Raw genomic sequence first — 21,150 nt, 5'->3', positions numbered from 1 at the left:
CAGTTCTAGTTGTATCGATCGGGATACAACTCCAAGTGTCCGTTACCGTAGGACAGGCTATCGATAGATGTTTTCTTCCCTGCAGGGGTGCACCAACTTACCACCACGCTCGATTAACTCCGGCCGGACACACTTTCCTGGGTCATGCCCGGCCTCGGCCAAACAATACGCCGCAACCCGACCTAGGCTTAATAGAGAGGTCAAGCACGCCAGACTAAACCTATGCCCCCAGGGGTCATGGGCCATCGCCACGGGAACTCCTGCATGTTGCGTGGGCGGCCGGTGAGCAGACCTAGCTACCTCCTTCAAAAAGGCAGGTGCTTACGCAGTCCAACCCGGCGCGCGCCACTCAGAACCTGGCGCCTATTAAGCTTCGGCTGATGTATACGACGTAGAACGCCTATACTATGCCCACGTGATGGTTAGTGCTATCAGGCCAGAGGCCCCTCGGATCAAATATCCAAATCGTAGTGGATTAGGAACACGCGGTAACAAGCAGAGACTCACGAAAGATGTGACCCTGTTGCCCTGTCTCGAGGACTTGCGGCAAGGGCTAGGAATGCCCGGCCACGCCTCGTAATTATCTCGCGGGCACCCTCCAGGTCAACCCGTCTCCACATCACTCGCGGGTACCCCTCAGGGTCGACCCACCTTTCCAAGTAACGGTGGTAAAGTCGAAGTATCCGTGTGTCCAAACATCAAGGGGAAAACCCGAGGAATCACCCCCGGTGAATTCCACTCGATGTAATCATCAAGGTGAACGTAAGAGGAACCACCCCCGAGGTTCACACTTGAGGGGTTGCACGACAGAGTCATATCAGAAGTGGCTAAGGTGGAATCACCCTCGATGACCACGACCGAATAGCTACACTACAGGATTGACATCAGAAGTGTTGTAGAGGTCTCACCCTCGGCACTCGATAGTAATCCAGTAGTGTCGAGCAACTAAGGGGAAAGTGATGTGCGGTGTTGGGGCCTGGTCTTCGATCCCGTTGATCGGGTCTTCGATGATGAAGCAGGGGCAACAGGGACAAGGTGGGGGTCACTGATGGATCACTAACCAACCTATACTAAGCGGTTTAGGATAAGAAGGTAAGGTACAATGAGCAGGTTACAAAAGCAGGCTATGCCTCAGACTAGGAGCAAACAATAATAGTAGCAAAATCTAATGCAAGCATGAGAGAACGGAATGGGCGATATCGGGATGATCAAAAGGGGGGGCTTGCCTGGTTGCTCTGGCAAGGCGGGGTCGTCAACACCGTAGTCGTACTGGGTTTCGCCGGCAGTCTCGGGGTCTACCGCAAAGAAGTAAAGGAGGGGGGACACAATAAATGACAAAGCAATCAAAGCATCACAAAGCGTAACGTGGCAATACACGGTGCTAGGGGTGACCTAACGCGGTAGTAAGCGATACTGGTGAAAGGGGGGAACATCCGGGAAAGTATCCCCGGTGTTTGACGTTTTCGGACAGATGAACCGGAGGGGAAAGTTCCGTGTTCGCTATGCTAGGGACGTGTGGCGGACAAAAGGACTGCGTATTCGGATTCGTCTCGTCGTTTTGAGCAACTTTCATGTACAAAGTATTTTCATCGGAGTTACGGTTATTTTTCTATGAATTTTCAAAGATTAAACCATTTTCAGAAATTATTTGACTTAACAGAAAAGAAATCACCAGCATGACGTCATAGTGACGTCAACAGTCAACAGCCACACTGACCAGGTCAAACCTGACCAGTAGGGCCCACCTGTCATTGGCAGTGGGCTATCAGCAGTTCAGTTTATTTTAAATAGAGTAATTAGTGACTGGACCCCACCAGTCAGTGACTCATTAGTTTAGCTAATTATTTGTATTTAGGAAAATGTTTTAATTAGGTTAATTAGGCGGTGGGGCCCGTGTGTTAGTGGCACTGAGTGCCCAGTCAGCATAGTTGACCAAGGTCAACGTGGTCAACTGGGTCCAGGGGGCCCACGGGCAGAGACCCAGAGGCGGGCCCCACTGGTGCCAGGTCAGTGCCGGCGCTGGAGCAACGCCGGCGACCATTTCGCATGGCGGACATCGCCGGAAATCACGCACAGAGCACGGGGAGGGTCGCGCATGGGTGCGTTGGAAAGAGCGTGCGACGGAGAGGCGATTGACGGCGGTGGTGTGGCCGGAGGAGCACCGTAGCGACGACGGCGAGGTCATCGGCGAACGGCGGCGCTCGGGAGCGATGACGATTGGCGATGCGGGCGCGCTAGCGAGCAAATAAAAGTCCAAACGGCCTCTACGCGACGTGACGAGCGTGAAGGTGGCACACACGGGACCCAAAGGTCACCGTGGCTACGCCGGCGACGAGCGCGAGCGGCGGCGGTTCGGCCATGAAGAAGAACGACAATTGCGAGCGCGGGGAGAGAGAAGAAAGAGAGGGGTTCGGTGCGGCGGCATACGGTGCGGCTCACGGTGGCCCTTGGATGCTTAGGAGCGCAGCGGGTCGACGGAGTCGGCGACGGACGGAGCGGAGGAGCTCCGGCGATCCATGGTGGTCGCCGGCTCGATCCGGGCGATGTAGTGGCCTCCGGCTCGGACGCGAGGCCGGGGAAGAGGGAGAAGATGTCGACGGTGCTGGTGGACAGGTCAGGAGGACAAGACGGCTCCGGTGGCCGCGGTGATGACGGAAGATGGCAGCGGGCGCGCTCGGGTCAGAGAGAGGGGAGTGAGCGAGCAGGAAGAGAGAAGGGGGAAATGGCGAGGCGTCCAGGGGGAGTGGATGTGGCGGTAGGTGAGGGGGAGGAATCGAGGCATTTGGGGGCATGGAGGCCTTATCCTCCCCTTGACACCGGCGAGGGGGTCCGGTGGCGACCGCGCCCTGTAGCGGCGCGCGACCGAGGAACAGGAAGGGGGCGCGGTGCGGGGAGCTGGGCCGGCTTCCTGGGATGGGCCGAGCCCAAGGGGATGCCAGGGGCTCTCCCACCTCTTTGCTTTTCCTTTTCCCTTTTTTTCAGCAGCTTTTGCTTTTTCTTTTAGCCACAAAGGACTTTGCAAAAATATGCCACTGGCCAAAACAATTTCATAGAATTATTGTGCACTGCCACAAAAAGAGATTGTGAGGCTTTTGAAAATGTTTGCAATTTTTATAAATTAAAAGCCATTTAATCTAATGTTTTAGCCACTGCTTTAATTGGTTTAGGCCATTTAAACACCTTGCAAAAAGTTGGTTCACCATCAATATTAACAAATGATTATTTGCCACATGATGAACATTTTAGTTTTCATGTCTGAAAAATATGAATTTTTGACTTCAGGTTGGATTTGCATTTGAATTGTGATTTGGATCAAGTGAAGATTAGCAATAGTAAATGTGATGACATGGCACCATTAACAGGGGATTACTGTAGCATGACACTGGGGGCGTTACATTCCTTCTTCCTCTTCTCTTCTTTTTCCTTATTTTACTTTTTCCTCTCCACTAACCTAAAATGCACTAACAGTACAGCAAATCTAAAATGCACTAAATCAACTAACCTAAAATGCACTAACCTAAAATCGATATCTACTAACTACCTAAATAAAAAAATAATACATATATGAAAAAAAGCATATATGAACAATAAAATTCATCATTCATCTCATTATGTACATCCATGCATACATATGAACAAAAAACATCATATATATGATCATCTATGAACAAAAAAAGCATAATATAAAAAACTTATATGAACAAAACAGGGGAGGAAAAGGGGGCCGGCTGCTGGACCGAATGGGGAGGGGCGGCGCGCACCGTCGAGGCAGGGCACGGGCGCGGTCGGCGCGCCGACGGCGAGCTCGGGGCGGCACGGACACGGCGAGCTCGGTGCAGGGCGCGCAGGGGCACGGCGGCGGCGCGGACACGGCGAGCTCGGGCCAGGGCAGGGGCGAGTGCGTCGACGGCGAGCACTGGCAGGGGCGATCATGTACAAAACGTTGAGAGTGTTACGGCAAAAACTGGATGCACTTCGTGTACAAAATGGTCAATCTGTTTCGAAGTATCAGGGTTCATACGGAAACTCGTCTGTTACAAGGCATTTCATTTCTTCACATGTAATTGCAGTGATATTCTAGATCAAAGGCATCATCATAATAGTTGTGGAGAGAAAGTCTTCACTTTCTTCGCTTGTGTCCTTTGCTTATTGCGCCGTAACTATGGATATTCTTCATCGCTTAACAGGGTGCTTGGGTCAGCCTTGACTTTGAAGGGAGGAATTTCATGAAACTTTTCATAATCTTAAGACATGTCTGTCTTGCCCTCCAATCCCACGATGTCTCTTTTTCCTGAAAGAACTATGTGGCGCTTTGGCTCATCGTAGATGTACTCGCTTCCTTATCTTTTCTTTTTCTCTGTTTGGTAGACATGTCCTTCACATAGAAAACCTGCGCCACATCATTGGATCGGACGAATGGTTCGTCTGTGTACCCATGATTCTTCAGATCCACTGTTGTCATTCCGTACGGTGGGTCTACCTGTACCCCGCCTCCTGACAGATTGACCAATTTGCACTTAAACAAAGGGACCTTAAAATCATGTCCGTAGTCAAGTTCCCATATGTCCACTATGTAACCATAATATGTGTCCTCTCCCCTATCGGTTGCTGCATCAAAGCGGACACCGCTGTTTTGGTTGGTGCTCTTTTGATCTTGGGCGATCATGTAAAATGCATTCCCATTTATCGAGGGCCTTCTGACGAAGAATACCATGTGGAAGTTGAGTTCAGATGTTAGGGGATTGTAAGAGATCTTATATTGTATATATGTAGCCAGTAGCGTCGGATAGATATACGAAAACTTATTGTTCGATCAATCTCTCATAGAAGGAGAGGTCGATCACTTCTCTTTGTATATGTTCATGACGATCTTCTGTACTTAATGGTTTCCTTCATTTGCTTACTAGCTAGCATGTCGAGTCCTCTCTATACGTATAGTACGTAGCGTCGACCAAGCATGGAGATAAGAGAGGACACTTCTCTCTATTAGCAAGCTAACACAATATATGAAACCCCTAAATTAACCCTACAAAACAACCAACCCCCCCCCCCCACTTTAAAAAAAACCCCAGCCCCTGATCTGCTGACGCGTGGACGCTTATTGGTCCCGGTTGGTGCTACCAACCGGGACCAAAGGCCCCCCTGCCTGGGCAAGCCGCAGCGGCCACGTGGAGCAGCATTTTTCCCGATTCATGGGCGAACCGGGACCAAAGGTTTTGGGCATTAGTACCGACCCTTTAGTCCCGGTTGCCGAACCGGGACAAATGGGCCTTATGAACCGGGACAAATGGGCCTTTTTCTACTAGTGTGGTAGGATTTCTGGATCGATCACCTTTTGAGAGATTGCATTGAGGAATGCACATAACTTCACAATGGCTAATCGAACGTTTTCCGGTAAAAGCCCCCTCAATGCAACCGGAAGCAGTTGCATCATAATCACGTGGCAGTCATGAGATTTTAGGTTCTGAAACTTTTTCTCGGCCATATTTATTATTCCCTTTGTATTTGACGAGATCTTCATACTGAGCAGGCATTCAAAGAAAATTTCCTTCTCTTCTTTGGTAAGAGCGTAGCTAGCAGGTCCTTCATACTGCTTTGGAGCATGCCGTCTTTTTTGTGCAAACGTTGCAGGTCCTCCTATGCCTCCGGTGTATCTTTTGTCTTCCCATCCACGCCCAAGAAGCCTAGCAGGTTCACGCAAAGGTTCTTCGTCACGTGCATCACGTCGATTGAAGAGCGGACCTCTAGGTCTTTCCAGTAGGGTAGGTCCCAAAATATAGATTTCTTCTTCCACATGGGTGCGTATCCCTCAGCGTCATTCGGAACAGATAGTCCGCCGGGACCCTTTCCAAAGATTACGTGTAAATCATTGACCATAGCAAGTACGTGATCACCGGTACGCATGGCGGGCTTCTTCCGGTGATCTGCCTCGCCTTTGAAATGCTTGCCTTTCTTTCGACATGGATGGTTGGTCGGAAGAAATCGACGATGCCCCAGGTACACATTCTTCCTGCATTTGTCCAGGTATATACTTTCCGTGTCAGCTAAGCAGTGCGTGCATGCATGGTATCCCTTGTTTTTCTGTCCTGAAAGGTTACTGAGAGCAGGCCAATCATTGATGGTTACAAACAGCAACGCATGCAGGTCAAATTCCTTCTGTCTGTGCTCATCCCACACACGTACACCGTTTCCATTCCATAGCTGTAAAAGTTCTTCAACTAATGGCCTTAGGTACACATCAATGTCGTTGTCGGGTTTCTTAGGGCCTTGGATGAGTACTGGCATCATAATGAACTTCCGCTTCATGCACAACCAAGGAGGAAGGTCATAGATACATAGAGTCACGGGCCAGGTGATGTGATTGCTGCCCTGCTCCCCAAAAGGATTAATGCCATCCGTGCTTAAACCAAACCATACGTTCCTTGCGTCATCTGCGAACTCCTCCCGGTACTTTCTCTCGATTTTTCTCCACTACGACCCGTCATCGGGTGCTCTCAACTTCCCGTCTTTCTTTCGGTCCTCTCTGTGCCATCGCATCAACTTGGCATGCTCTTTGTTTCTGAACAGACGTTTCAACCGTGGTATTATAGGAGCATACAACATCACCTTCACAGGAACCCTCTTCCTGGGGGGGCTCGCCGCCAACATCACCAGGGTCATCTCGTCTGATCTTATACTGCAATGCACTGCATACCGGGCATGCGTTCAAATCCTCGTACACACTGCGGTAGAGGATGCAGTCATTAGGGCATGCATGTATCTTCTGCACCTCCAATCCTAGAGGGCATACAACCTTCTTTGATGCATACGTACTATCGGGCAATTCGTTATCCTTTGAAGCTTCTTCTTCAATATTTTCAGTAGCTTCTCAAATCCTTTGTCAGGCACAGCATTCTCTGCCTTTCACTGCAGCAATTCCAGTATAGTACCGAGCTTTGTATTGCCATCTTCGTAATTGGGGTACAACCCTTTTTTGTGATCCTCTAACATGCGACAGCTTCTCCTTTTCACTTTCGCACTGTCTCTTTGCATCAACAATGACCCGGCGGAGATCATCATCGGGCACATCGTCTGGTTCCTCTTGATCTTCAGCTTCCCCTGTTGCAGCATCACGGTATTCAGGGGGCACATAGTTGTCATCATCGTCTTCTTCTTCGTTGTCTTCCATCATAACCCATATTTCTCCGTGCTTGGTCTAAACATTATAGTGTGGCATGAAACCCTTATAAAGCAGGTGGTTGTGAAGGATTTTCCGGTCAAAGTAAGACTTCGTATTCCCACATATAGGGCATGGACAACACATAAAACCATCATGCTTGTTTGCCTCAGTCACTTCGAGAAAATTATGCACGCCCTTAATGTACTCGGAGGTGTGTCTGTCACCGTACATCCATTGCCGGTTCATCTGTGTGCATTATACTCCCTCTATTTTTGTATACAAGGCCATAAACTCATATTACAGGTACCAAGACAAATGTCAATGTCTTCTAAGTCAATGTTGCAAGCCAGCTTGTCTCCTTGTTTGCCGTGTAAATTAATGTGTATTCTTCTCTTTCATGCGCATCGAGCCAATGCTCCCACTCCCGCATGCATGCAAGGATAATTAATGTCCTACTTTGTTAGTACTACGAGGCAAACACCATTAATATTGCATCGATTAGTGTTAGTGGCCTTGTATATCTGCAAATTGTAATTTTGATAGTGGCCTTGTATATAAATATGGAGGGAGTATATAATTAAGTGTGTCAAAAACCATTACAGAACATCATGAATACATAAGTGACCAAATTAATAGAAGTTCATCATCACATTAAAACCAAAGTACATACATAGTTCTCATTGAACAACATATAGCTCTCCACAGCATCTAATTAAACCATACATTGAAACTGTGTAAAACATTTCAATACAACAACAAATGCGATCATAATCGTAAATAAGGTAACAATTGATCCAATGGCATAATGATACCAAGCCTCGGTATGAATGTCATATTTTCTAATCTTCAAGCGCATTGCATCCATCTTGATCTTGTGATCATCGACGACATCCGCAACATGCAACTCCAATATCATCTTCTCCTCCTCAATTTTTTCCTTCAAGTAATTGTTTTCTTCTTCAACTAAATTTAACCTCTTGAAAATAGGGTCGGTTGTAATTTCCTATTCACATACCTCCTAGATAAAAAAATCTGTGTCACTTTGGTCGGCATAATTGTCATAAAAAATAAATGAACCAAATAGTTATAAAAGATAATATATACCACATCTGAATCATATACAGGACGAGGGCCGACGGGGGCGGATACCAAAACCATCGCACTATATAATAACAAACAATAATAAAAGTAAGAAAATGCGATCATAATCACCACCAAAGTAACAATTGATCTAAATCATACAAGTTTTTTTTTCTTTTAGAAAGAAGATAAGAATAAGAGGCTCAACACGGTGGTGCCGGCGACGAGATCGGCGCGGGCGATCGACAGCGGTGAACACGGGGACGGGACGTGACGGACCGCTAAACATAGAAAAATCTTGAGGAAAATGGAGCTTGGAGGTCGAGCTTGGAGAGGAGAAAGCTTAAGTAGTGTGGCTCGGGCATTTCATCGAACACCTCATGTGCATAGGAGGTGAGCTATAGCACCACAAAGCCCTCCCCTCGCCGGCCAGAAAAAACAGAGTAGTGGAGTGCTCTGCTCGCGGGCGAGAGGGTATATATAGCCACATCATTGGTCCCGGTTCGTGGCCGGAACCGGGACTAAAGGCCCCCCTTTGGTCCCAGTTCCAGCCACGAACCGGGACCAATGGATGTGGGCCAGGAGTGAGGCCCATTAGTCTCAGTTCGTGTCTGAAACCGGGACAAAAGGGTCCAGACAAACCGGGACCAATGCCCCACGAGGCCCGGCCGCCCCCTGGGCGCATGAACCGGGACGTATGCCCCCATGGGTCCCGGTTCGTGATTGAACCGGGACTAATAGGCTGGCCAGGTCTGGCCCAAAGCCCTTTTTCTACTAGTGTATATTAGCCATGAGCCGCCGCGGTCGCCGCCGCCACTACCACGGCATGGCCTATGGCATTGATATGAGGCCCTCTGATGCTAAGGAGAGGGAGGGGCAAGGTTGCCGTTGAAATTTCTATGCATGGACTGGCAAACCCCTTCGAAACCTCATCCGCTCAAGCATGAGTGGATCTTCTTGTACGATAACCCGCTAGAGAAGCCTAGGGAGGTCGTCTAGGGGATATCCATCTACACCTTCCATACCATCGAAAGGTTCTTGAGGTTTTTCCACTTTCATCCACACAACCCCCCCCCCCCACTCACCCACCCCAAAGAACATCCTAGTGCCTGATATGGCTAGACTCGCTCATTCAATAAAACAATTGGATTGTAGGAATGTTGCCGACATAAAATAATTCATCATGTTTCGCCTTGGTAAGTATAATTTAGAGACAACGAAAATAACACATCATGTTGTGAAGCCTTCAAACTTGTTACAAATGTATCAATGCATAATAGCCCTTAACACTATAATAATTTATTTGTTATAGTCAGAGTTTCCTTTACCATTGTTTGTACATAGGCAACATAACAATTCAGTTTGGTTTATGTTGCTTCGTTTTTGGTGTTTAGGTATGCATTATGCTTTCGTTGATATGCTTCATTTTTTATCATATACAACATGCAATACTCTTATTTTCTCTTTTGCGCTCTAGTTAGTCAATGATATGATAGTTTAAGAAGGTTTGCATTTCAACTAGATTCGTACTATTTTCTATCTATAAATACACTGTTCTCCCTATTTTTTAAGGTCTCACAATCAATTGAGGTCTCCAATTTGAAATTGGGTCACTCAATTTTGACCGCGTCAACAATTTCTTAAGGATCTCCTTTATTAAAGTCTTTTAATTCACTATGCTCCCTAATCGCACTATGCTTCCTAATTTCTAAGGCCACACAATCAATGGAGGTCTTCAATACAGGATTGGGTCATCGGATTTGACTGAGTCAACAATTTCTCAAGGAGCACTCTTATTAAATTCTGAATTCACTATGCTTCCTAATTTTGAAACACTCCCATTCAATTGAGGTATTTAATTTTGGATTTGGTAAACGATTCTGACTGGGTCAACCTTTTTACAAATCAATCGACAACAACTGGCCATAAAAATGTATCAACCCCGTGCACCCTCTCACCACCTAGAAAAAATGCCAACATGTGATACTGCAGCACCAATATAGTACATGTAGCCACCGACGCAGAAAATTTTCACACATAAGTATGGGTTGATTAGCAGATAACACCGAATCACACTATGAAAGGCCCACCATAACACCACATTATAAATAAAAAGAAAACACACTTCATCGTGTCCTCCACTCATCAAATCAAATCCCCCCTCGGTTCCAAAATAAGGTCTTTTTTAAAGTCATTTCTTTAACTTTTATCAAGTTGAGAGCCAAAAATTCCAGATCCACAATACTACAAATATAAGAAAGTTCATTTCATGATGAGTCCAATGATACCAATTTGATATTATGTATATTGAATAGTCAAACTTAAGATTTTCTAAAAAAGTAGCACACCTTATATTTTGAGAAGAGAGAGTAAAGAAATTATGAAAACCAAACAACACCAACGGCTCAGCAAAGCGCGTCCAACCCTTCTAGTTTTCATTGTCTCTAGACGAGTTAGGCATATACTCCCTCCATCCGGTGAAAAGTGTACATATAGAAATTTTAGGTCAAATGATGAAGTGGAGTAAAAAATGCATTGAAAAGGGGCAAGCCACCATCTCTCTCCTCTTTAATTATCCTACCCCCAATGACCTAAGTGCATGTAGAAAATAAAGAGACCATGTCTAGAATGCTATTGGTCTTGATTACCGTGTGATGAGAGAGAAATATTTTTTTCTACTTGAATGTGCATTGGGAAGATAGATGTACACTATTTTGTGGGCAAATTTTAAAGCCAAACTTTTACACTTTTCACCGTACGGAGGGAGTAAGTATATAAGTAGAATATGAGAGCTCCAGCTAGCACATCTGAGCTCTAGGTTATCACGAGTTCAAATTTCTTTTTGTTCATCGAAAACAATAACAAAATTATAACGAATCTTCTCATTGATTTACACATATGAAGCAAGCTCACAGTGATATCTTGGACAGTAACAACAATTAATAATCTTACAACAATTATCAACTACTTTTGTCCGTGAGAACAAATTTATTTATGACTCTCACACACGGATGGTGGCCACATTGAAGCCACACTTTAGTTAGCCTGAGCAGTAACCATGGAGATGCCAACATGGTGGCCAAACCTTGCCACTTCGCAGTCTGTGGCAAAGATGCCAGAGGAGACATACCTAGTAGCACCACCCATAACCGGCATGTTAGCACTCACGCTAAGCTTGTTGACATAATCGGAGCGATAGGTCTGCCCTAGCACGCCGTGGACATCCTCAGTAAGGTTGTTGAACTTGAACCCGATGTCCAAATGTGCAAGGCTGTCATCCTTGGTCACACCATAATTATGGATGCGGGAGTCCTCCTCACTGATGGGCACAACTTTAGCCATGATATCGAACACGCCCTGGAGCTGCACCCTCACACCATTGGTGACAGCAGTCCTAGTGACGGTCAACCCTGGAACGATGTCAGACTCCCATGTGGCACCAAGGTTCGCAGGGATTTCAATGGGTGCTCCGTCTAAGGCCATCTCTAGGCGGTCAATGTCGTTGTTCCACTCAATGGTCTTTTGGGCACCCATATACAGCTGATGGTCGGCGAAGCGGATGCCTAGAGCCTGGATCCAGGTGAAGTCACGGCTCATGGTGGGGTTGCGCTTGCCGATGAAATGAGCGTTGATGTGGAGGTCGGCATCGGAGACGACACAGAAGTCCTGATCCTTCTTGCCATGGAAGTAGAAGTTGTTGCCGTCGGCACCAGTGAAGCGTGGGTCCCCGCACGACATGCCGGGGTAGAAGTCGCACACTTGTACAAAAATGTTAAGTAATTAATTTAAGCATCTCGACTTCTTAATTGGTATGGACATAACTAGTATGTGTGAATATATGTATACGTGTGATACGCATGATGTATGTATATATGCTTACAGCAGTAGGTCTTGCAGCCTGGGCACATAACGATGCACTCGTTGGGGCAGCGCTTGTCGCAGGTGGCGACGCAGGGGTTCTTCCCGTCCTTGGTGTCATCGCAGGAGAGCACCTGGTCCCTCTTACCGAACCGGCCCGGGTGGATCATGTGGGAGTTCTTAGGCAGCGCAGGGCCCACTGGCGCCTTCGCCTGAGCATCGGCGACGGCGATGAAGGCGCACAGGGCTAGCAAGGCAGCAAGCACTGCCGCGAGTTGCCGGGCCATCTTGTTGGCACGGCGTTGTCCCTACTTGAAGTGACGAAGTTTCTAGCTAGGTTGAGATATTCTCTGTTTGGTAGTGATGGTGAGTTGGGAGGGATACACTGGATGGTGCCAATTTTATAGCCCAACTTGGATGTGCCTACTACTAGGTTGGTCTGAGCTTACTGGATTCATGGTGATTTGTTTATGACTTGGATTGTGGGTTTGGCAAAGGTATCACCTTTTGATCATCATAATTACACTCTTGTAATTAGCTGGCTTTGGCCAACTACTGTTCCTGCTTTCCCAAACAAGAATTGATCACTAAACATGGTGATTCTCTTTCACATGGTACTAGACAACTTCATGGCGAAGCCACTTCTATATGTTAGGCATATGTATGAGCGACGGAATCAATTATCTTTGCTGTTGGTGTCAGCAAGGCTCCGCGGGGAGTCAGCTTGGCCGAAACAGAGACACGCATCTGATGCCATCCTGTCTTAACCATCCTTCACATATAGTGCATTGACTTTGCCTTTGATTGGCTACTTAGCTGGTAACCTCTGTTTAGTAATCACTTGCAGGCATATTTTGCTTGGTGTCCATTACAATAACTTGCGTTGGATCCAGTTAACTAGGTAGATCTGAGTTGGATAAATTAGGACTTGGATTCAGAGTTCGGGAAAGGTGCATGTGTATACCTTTTGATTGTCCTAATCCGACTCTACCTAGCTGGCTCTCATGGTCAACTATGATTCCTTCGTTGTTAAACAAGAATAGTCTACAGTCGATTCTCTTCCACGCAGGGTAAAACTTTATCAACATCACTTCACGGCTAATATCACTTCAGGGTGTGCATACTTCCTATCTGTTGTCATCCATCAGACTTTTTTTTTTTTGCGGGAGTCATGCATCAGTAATACTAGGAAGCATGCAAATATCAGTTCTTCTGTTAGTACTTGTTCGTTGTTTAGGTGTGATTTTCATTCATTAGCGGTTCCTTCAGTTCCTGGAAAACAACCGAAAAAGCTCGTGTATTGCCTCAATGCGAAGTTACAAGTCAGTGAAAGCTCTCTCTATCCAAACATGTGCTATTCTCCAAAACAAATCCATGATTTGTTTTTCTGACAAAGGGTGGACTTTATTTGTTGAAAATCCTACATTAAGAAGATACAAACACGGTGAGAACACTGGTCTCTGCATAGCTAGAAATCAATGATAGCTGCAATGTGTGAACTAATTCCCTGTTGTCTTAGAACTTTCCTAAATATTAGTCATTTGAAATGTCGCGTTATTAATCTAAAATTGGGGCATTTCCTCCTCGGAGCCTTTCTTGAGGTTGTAGTGGTTGTCTTGGTCGGGTATGTTGTGTTGACGATGGTCTTGGGCCTCGGCACCCTTGTATCTGGCTCGGACGACGTCCCTTGAGTGCTAGTCCGGTGTGTGTGGTTTTCGCCGGTTTCCCTTAATTAGCCGATGCCATGTATGGTTTTTGGGTCCGGTTTCCCTTATTAACCGGACCAACTCTCTTCTTCTATATGCAATGCGGAAGCTCCCCGCCCTCTGACGAGGTTCCGTCAAAAGGTGGGGACGATGGTTGGATCTTGATCAAGGTTTTTAAAAGGTACTTAATTTTTTTAGAATAAAAATCAAGTAACCGATTGAAAAGCCGGATGCCGCTGCATATGATTTTCGCCGGTCTTGTATACGAGGGTACAAAGAGTCAAGAACCTGGAGGTAAGATACAAGGATCCAGAGAGAATGAGCACAAACAAGACATGAGTTACCTAGGTTCAGACAAATACGGGTAATGGCCCTATTTTCTACCTTAAGATGGTCGTTTTATAGTACACAAAGGTTGTAAGATGTGTTTCTTAGGACATCTCCAAAGCAGACTCTCAAACCTTCAGCAAGCATCCGTACCGCGCTGTCGGGACGCAGTTTGCCATCCAACATACCCGCATCGGTTCGCCGACTCATCCGGATGTCCGTTTTCCTGCGAACGGAGACAGATGGAGGGAGGGCTTTGCGGAAGTCCAGACATCCATCTGGTCAATCAAAAGCCACAATGTGCCCTCGTCCATGCAGGATGGCAGAAGACCGATGTTAATTTAGTGGACGCGACCGGGTCTGTGCCACGGGATAAGACCAAATTGGAGGAAAATGTGATTAGTAACTATTAGCATGATGTTTGGTGGAAGGCTTCACGCTAACTAGCTTGACTTGGCGGCAGACACATAGCTAGCTAGCAAAAGTGATTTACATAGTACAAAACTCTAATAATTACTACTCCCTCCGTTCCATAATGTTAGCTTGCAAAAACGTCTTACATTATGGGACGGAGTAGTACTACAGAGGCCAAAATCCTATTAAGCTAAAGCTTCCGAGTTGTTGGGCGGCTCGGAGAAGAGTTGCATTTTGTTTATCTCGATCTCTGGACTCCGAGTCCTTATACATGTATCTGGTCCTGGCCGCCAAGCTGAGTTCAATCCGATCTGATCTCCATATAATTCTAGCGAGAAGGAACATGATATCTTAGTTGGTTTGTCGTTCGGATTGTTTGCAATGTCTTTCTTCTTTATGCCTGAATCTCCGTGTTGAACGACCTCGGTAGTCTTCTAGAAGAGCTCCTCGATCGCATATAGGCACGTCTTCAGATCCCACATAAATAGAATATTCACCCAAATGTGGTAGTATATTCGTTCTCACTGGCCTCAAATTTTGCATTACGCTTGTTATATTTGTTTTCACACTCACACCATGTCAGACGACCATAATACACACTTCTGTGTCTGTTACCAGGGGCACATCCACATAGGGTCATGGGCGTACAGATATACACCCGAAATGTTCGTGCAAAAAAATCACACACACACACACACACCTCAAACGTGAAACTAATAAAAAGCCCATCACGTTTGGTCACTTTCTGACCGAAATTCAAGACCTTTGATCTTTACCTACCCGCTAATCTCCACTTAAACTCGTAAGTACCGCTTGGTACGAGTGGTACCACGATTGGTCACTTTCTGCCCGAAATGCGACTTACAAGTTATCCCACAAAGCAATCAACTTAAGCTTCTTCTTTTTTAAAATAACAATGACATTAAAGCGTAGCATTACACTTTGCCCGCAGCACAAGCGGCCCATTAGGCCTTGTACAATGGGAGGTGTTTAGAGAGATGCTTAGAAAATAAACCGGATTTTTCTGAAGCACCGGTGCCTATTTCTACAGGAGAGACGCTTAGTTAAGCGTCTATCCTATACAAATAAGCACCGATGCTTAAGAAAAGCCTGATTTATTTCTCTAAGCACCTCCCATTGTATAAGGCCTTAGACAGCTCAGTGCTCCACCTGGCCAGCGACTCAGAGTAGGCCGTGGTGTATTCCAAGACGCCATCGTGAACATGAGCACTAATTGATGTTGATTCTATCGATAACTTCTACTATAGGCAACTTCTACTCCCTCCGTTTCAAAATAGATGACCCAACTTTGTACTAACCTTAATACAAAGTTAGTATAAAGTTGGGTCATCTATTTTGAAACGGAGGGAGTAGCTATGAGAGCAGTTCAATAAAAAACTTGTAGCGTTGAGAGAGTATTTGTTCCAGTAATTCCGTGGCAATTGAGGTACAAGATAAGACGGGGAACCAACTCTAGAATAAAATGCTTGGTTACAATTATTGAGCGAGAATGATTTTGCAGTGAAGAATGATGCGCGTTGGAGTGACGGACGGAGTGATTTTGCAGTGAAGTATATGACGCTCGGATGGGATTCTCTCTTATGTTCAGATACAAGGCCATGCTACTTGCCTACTACCGCTCACACAAAATGTGAGGGTTTTATGGATATTGGTAAGTCCAAAAACCGCCAATTTTTCTCAACTGAACTTAAGTTTCTCATAAACTTCGTGTATCATAATGTTTCATTGTGTGCATGTCATGACCGGCATATTAGGGGCTTAGCCCAGTTAGTTGTGGCCCAGTTTATCTTATCGTTATTAGGGGCTTAGCCCAATTATCTTATTAGGAGGATTATATAAACTCGTGTAAGGACCCATTTTGACATTAAGCAAGAAGCAATCATATTTGCTCGGCTTTCTTAGGGAGCCGGGAGACCTAACCCTAGTCGCCGCCCCTGCGCTCTCTCTCTTGCGCGCGCACACAACGACGGCGCCCCAGCGCCGGCGACCACGCCTTCCTCCACGCCATCCCTCCTTCCACCCTTACAACCTGAGACCACGCGCTGGTAGGGATCTGGTTCCTACCAATTTGGTATCAGATAGCTTCGGTGCGATCATGTCCTCGCCGCCGCCCACCCCGACCTGCCCGCTGCCGATCGCGACGACCGCCCTGATGGCCACCACGGCCAGCGCCCCGCTCTTGCCGGTACCGGTCACCTCCGCCGCGCCCATCCCCGTCGTCTTCACCCCGAAGGAGATGACGGCTGCCATCCGGGATCTCACCCAGGCGGTCACGGGCATCTACACCTTCCTCGCGAGATCCTATGGGCTGCAGCCGCCTCTGCCCTTTGCCACCGCCCCGTCGTGGCAGCCGCCATCCTCGGCGACCCCCCTCGCCGCCGCCATGCAGCACTTGCCGTGGCAGCCGCCACCAGCGACTAACCCCGGCGCCTTCACCATGCAGCAGGGGCAACAGCTGCAGCCGCCGCCACCGGCGACCGCGGCCCTGGGCATCCCGACGACGGGCCCGGGAGTGCCCATCCACCAGGTCCGGTTTCCCCTGTCGCCATCTCCGTTACCGGCCTGGCTCGCTGGGTCCCTTGAGCCGGTCTACACGACAGCCTCGGTCGGGCCGCGCGTGTTGCCCCCGCCGGTGACGCACCCGGTCATGCAGTCTGGTGGGTCCTTGGGCTCCGCCGAGCCCTTTGCCAGCGTCGACGGGCCCCTGTTCCAGGGCAGCACCCTGATGCCCGCCTACTCGACCCCGTCATCCTCGCTGCTCCGTGCTGACGAGGCGCACCCGCCCATCGTCCACGTCCAGATGCCGCCGAGATTCTCCAAGCTGGAGTTCGCGACCTACGACGGCACCGTCGACCCCCCCTGAATTGGCTCAACCAATGCGACCAATTTTTCAGGGGACAGTGCACGCTCGCGTCCGACCGCACTTGGATCGCCTCGTATCATCTCCGAGGAGCCGCGCAGACGTGGTACTACGCCCTCGAACAGGACGAGGGCAACATGCCACTGTGGGAGCGCTTCCGCGATTTGTGCCTCTTGCGCTTCGGTTTGCCTATACGCGGGAGCCGTCTGGCGGAGCTTGGGCGTTTTCCGTTCCTCACCTCAGTGCAAGACTTCGCCGACCGCTTTTAGGCACTGGCGGGCCACGCCCCCACCGTTTCGGCTCGGCAGCGGGCTGAGCTCTTCGTCGGCGGCCTACCGGACCACATCCGTGTGGACGTGGAGATGCGCGGGCCACAGGACCTCCAGACGACCATGTACTACGCCAGCGCGTTCGAGCGTCGCGCGGTGGCCATCCAGCAAGCGCCACCGCCCCAGGCCGCTGGGCCGCTACCCTGGCCGGAAGTTCCCGTGCAGGGTCGGCCTGCCCAGGCTTCCGCAGCGCCCCTCGCCGCGGCTGCGGCACGCCCATTCCACCGGCTCACCCCTGCCGAGCAACTCGAGCGTCGCCGCCAAGGGTTGTGCTTCAACTTCGACGAGCCCTACGTACCGGGCCACGCCTGCCCACGACTCTTCTACCTGAAGGCTGCAGACTACATTGAGGAGGACCCCGCCGCCGCCGGCCTCGGCGACCAGCGCGCCCCAGTTGACGCGGAGGTGTTTGGCGGCCATTGATCTTCCCCGCCTTCCAGCTCGAGGACGAGTTGTTTGTGCAGGTGGGGAGAGATGTTATGACCGGCATATTAGGGGTTTAGCCCAGTTTATCTTATTGTTATTAGGGGCTTAGCCCAATTATCTTATTAGGAGGATTATATAAACTCATGTAAGGACAAGGACCCGTTTTAGGATTAAGCAAGAAGCAATCATATTTGTTTGGCTTTCTTAGGGAGCCGGGAGACCTAACCCTAGCCGCCGCCCCTGCTCTCTCTCTCTCTCTCTCTCGTGCGCGCGCGCACGCAACGACGGCGCCCCAGCGCCGGCGACCACGCCTTCCTCCACGCCATCCCTCCTTCCACCCCTAAAACCTGAGACCACCCCTGGCAGGGATCCGGTTCCTAGCAGTGCACCTGTTTCGGACTGGATTTTCAAGTTATAACACTCTCCATTATAAAAAAATGTTTCTAAATTTAGCTTGAGAAGCGGAAAAAAATGACTAATCATCTTGAATTGGCTATCGTTGTTTCCCTTGCTCTGAGTTGAATTTGTAACTGGAATTTTGGGACATAATATATATTAGAGATGTATTCTATAGAGATTGATCGAGCCATACAGTACGCGATGAAATGCGTTGTTGATCCCGTATGTGGCGTGGCATGCGAAAGCAAGACGTAGCTAGCTAGCCACCTTGTGCATGCACACCACGCACGGTGCTGTACGTGCACGCAGCGCGCAATCGAAGCGATGCCAGCCGCTTTACGTGCCCTGATACCAGATTCAGGCGCCGGGTGCGATGGAGATGGCACATGATAGTATCATTTTGTGCCATGCATGGCTGCGTCGAGCGGCTCGCCGGAGCCTATAAGCAGCTTCCTTCCTCACCACGCCCGCCGGCCGCCCGTCTCCTGCGCAACCGGCACTGCACGACGCGCTCTCGCTTCACCACCAATCCTCCCCGGCCCCCTATCGATGGACCTCATCTCGTCTCCCTATAAATCGCCTTCCATGTAACACGTCAAATATCAATCCCATCAACACACAGGGCTAGCTTAGCTAGCTTAGCAGCCGCCCCCCCCCCCCCCCCCCCCCCCCCCCCCCACCCCCACACACACACACTATTACTCGGCTAGCTCTGTTTGCGCAAGATGGCGAGGGCATCGTCCGTGTCCATGGGTGTGGTCGCCGCCGCGGCGGTGCTGGTGTTCCTGTGCGCGACCGCCGTGCCGGCCGCCGCCCAGGGCAAGAAGGGGCTGCCGAAGAACTCCCACGTGATCCACCCGGGGGGGTTCGGGAGGAGGGACCAGGTGCTCTCCTGCGACGACACAAAGGACGGCAACAGCCCCTGCGTCGCCCACTGCGACAAGCGCTGCCCCAACGAGTGCGTCGTCATGTGCCCAGGCTGCAAAACCTACTGCAGTAAGCATAGGCTAGCACATTCACATTGATTAATTGAGATGCTTAAATTAATTTAATTAATTATCCTCGTTTTCAAGTGTGCGACTTCTACCCGGGAGTATCCTGCGGGGACCCGCGCTTCACGGGCGCTGATGGCAACAACTTCTACTTCCACGGCAAAAAGGACCAGAGCTTTTGTGTGGTCTCCGACGCCGATCTCCAGATCAACGCCCACTTCATCGGGAAGCGCAACCCCGCCATGAGCCGCGACTTCACCTGGATCCAGGCCCTCGGCATCCGCTTCGCTGACCATCGCCTCTACATGGGCGCCCAGAAGACCGTCAAGTGGGACAGCAACATCGACCGCCTCGAGCTGGCCTTCGACGACATGCCCATCGAAATCCCCACCGCAATCGACGCCCAGTGGCAGTCCACCACCGTGCCCGCATTGACCATCACAAGGAGTGCCGCAACTAACGGCATCAGGGTCCAACTCAAGGGAGTGTTCGACATCTTGGCCAATGTGGTGCCCATCACAGAGAAGGACTCCCGCATCCACAACTACGGCGTAACCGAGGATGACAGCCTCGCGCACTTCGACATCGGCTTCAAGTTCCACAGCCTCACCGACGATGTCCACGGTGTGCTTGGCCAAACCTACCGCACCGACTATGTCAACAAGCTCAGTGTCAGCACCAACATGCCAATTATGGGCGGCACCTCTACCTACGTCACCTCCGACATCTTTTCCACCGACTGCAAGGTCGCCCGGTTTGGCCGTTCTTCTGGTATCTCCATGGTCACTGGCATGGCCACTTAAGCACCATATCTCAACGGCTGGCTCTAAGTGTCTTAACATGACATCGTAGAGTTAGCCCAGGAATAATCAATACCTATCTTCGACAGGCCGGTACCATCATGATACACACGATCATGTTATCTTAATACCCACATAAGCATGGTTTGTTCAATTGATATTTAAATGAAATAAAAGTGTTCACGAAGACTGTGGCACTTGAAATCCTTGTTATGTTTTATTTTTTAACTTTCAATCAATTTGTCAACTATCTTGCAGTACAAAGAACAACATAAGTAACAAAAAATACATCCAGGTCCATATACTATCTAACCACGACTACAAACATTAAAGCGAGGCAAAGGCGCGCCATCGCCATCGCCTTTCCCTAACCGGAGCTGGGAAACCTTATTGTACTAGACAGTCGGGATGCTGTCGTGCTAAGCATCCACAGGACCATGGCATCATAACATCAATCATCGCTGATGAAGAGAAGATTCAACCTATAAACACACGAGCAAAGTTGAACGAAGACCGGATCCAGGTGGACCTGCCGAAGACAACGTTTGACACACCTCCGCGACGGAGGCTAGGTGGGGAAATATCCTTGCCTTGTTCGATATTGTACGGTATATAAAATGCTCTGACACATGGCCCGAAACATAGTGAAAAAGAAAAGTAAAAGTACGCATTGAACAATTCACAACCTAGGAGGACAAAATATAGTCATGCTAAAAAATTTAGCAAATTTGTGATAGAATAAGAAATTGAGGGGGGGGGGTGAATTTTTTAGAGCGATT

The 21,150-nt window shown here is 48.7% G+C and overlaps 2 protein-coding genes across 2 annotated transcripts; one reads left to right on the top strand and one right to left on the bottom strand.

Annotated features, from left to right (window-relative positions):
- Positions 1–11,074: 11,074 nt before the first annotated feature.
- On the bottom strand, positions 11,075–12,456 carry LOC123075889 (uncharacterized). Its single transcript, XM_044498391.1, has 2 exons — positions 12,120–12,456; positions 11,075–11,997 (listed from the first exon to the last, which is right to left on the bottom strand). Exons 1-2 carry the CDS (start codon positions 12,382–12,384, stop codon positions 11,276–11,278), a joined length of 987 nt encoding a protein of 328 aa, XP_044354326.1. The 5' UTR covers positions 12,385–12,456; the 3' UTR covers positions 11,075–11,275.
- A 6,806-nt stretch (positions 12,457–19,262) lies between these two features.
- Positions 19,263–20,575, top strand: LOC123075887 (uncharacterized). Its single transcript, XM_044498390.1, has 2 exons — positions 19,263–19,575; positions 19,653–20,575. Exons 1-2 carry the CDS (start codon positions 19,305–19,307, stop codon positions 20,372–20,374), a joined length of 993 nt encoding a protein of 330 aa, XP_044354325.1. The 5' UTR covers positions 19,263–19,304; the 3' UTR covers positions 20,375–20,575.
- The last annotated feature ends 575 nt before the right edge of the window (positions 20,576–21,150 follow it).

The sequence above is a fragment of the Triticum aestivum genome, chromosome 3D, assembly GCF_018294505.1.
Source record: "Triticum aestivum cultivar Chinese Spring chromosome 3D, IWGSC CS RefSeq v2.1, whole genome shotgun sequence".
Lineage (NCBI taxonomy): Eukaryota > Viridiplantae > Streptophyta > Magnoliopsida > Poales > Poaceae > Triticum > Triticum aestivum.
This window is presented reverse-complemented; position numbering and strand designations above follow the sequence as displayed.

What these genes read in the sequence shown, in the direction of transcription:
- LOC123075889 (XM_044498391.1), bottom strand. Translation starts at nt 12,384, where the DNA reads ATGGCCCGGCAACTCGCGGCAGTGCTTGCTGCCTTGCTAGCCCTGTGC. An exon ending in AGGCTGCAAGACCTACTGCT is followed by an intron (nt 11,998 to 12,119) that starts GTAAGCATATAT and finishes TTTTTGTACAAG; the next exon opens with TGTGCGACTTCTACCCCGGC.
- LOC123075887 (XM_044498390.1), top strand. Translation starts at nt 19,305, where the DNA reads ATGGCGAGGGCATCGTCCGTGTCCATGGGTGTGGTCGCCGCCGCGGCG. An exon ending in AGGCTGCAAAACCTACTGCA is followed by an intron (nt 19,576 to 19,652) that starts GTAAGCATAGGC and finishes CTCGTTTTCAAG; the next exon opens with TGTGCGACTTCTACCCGGGA.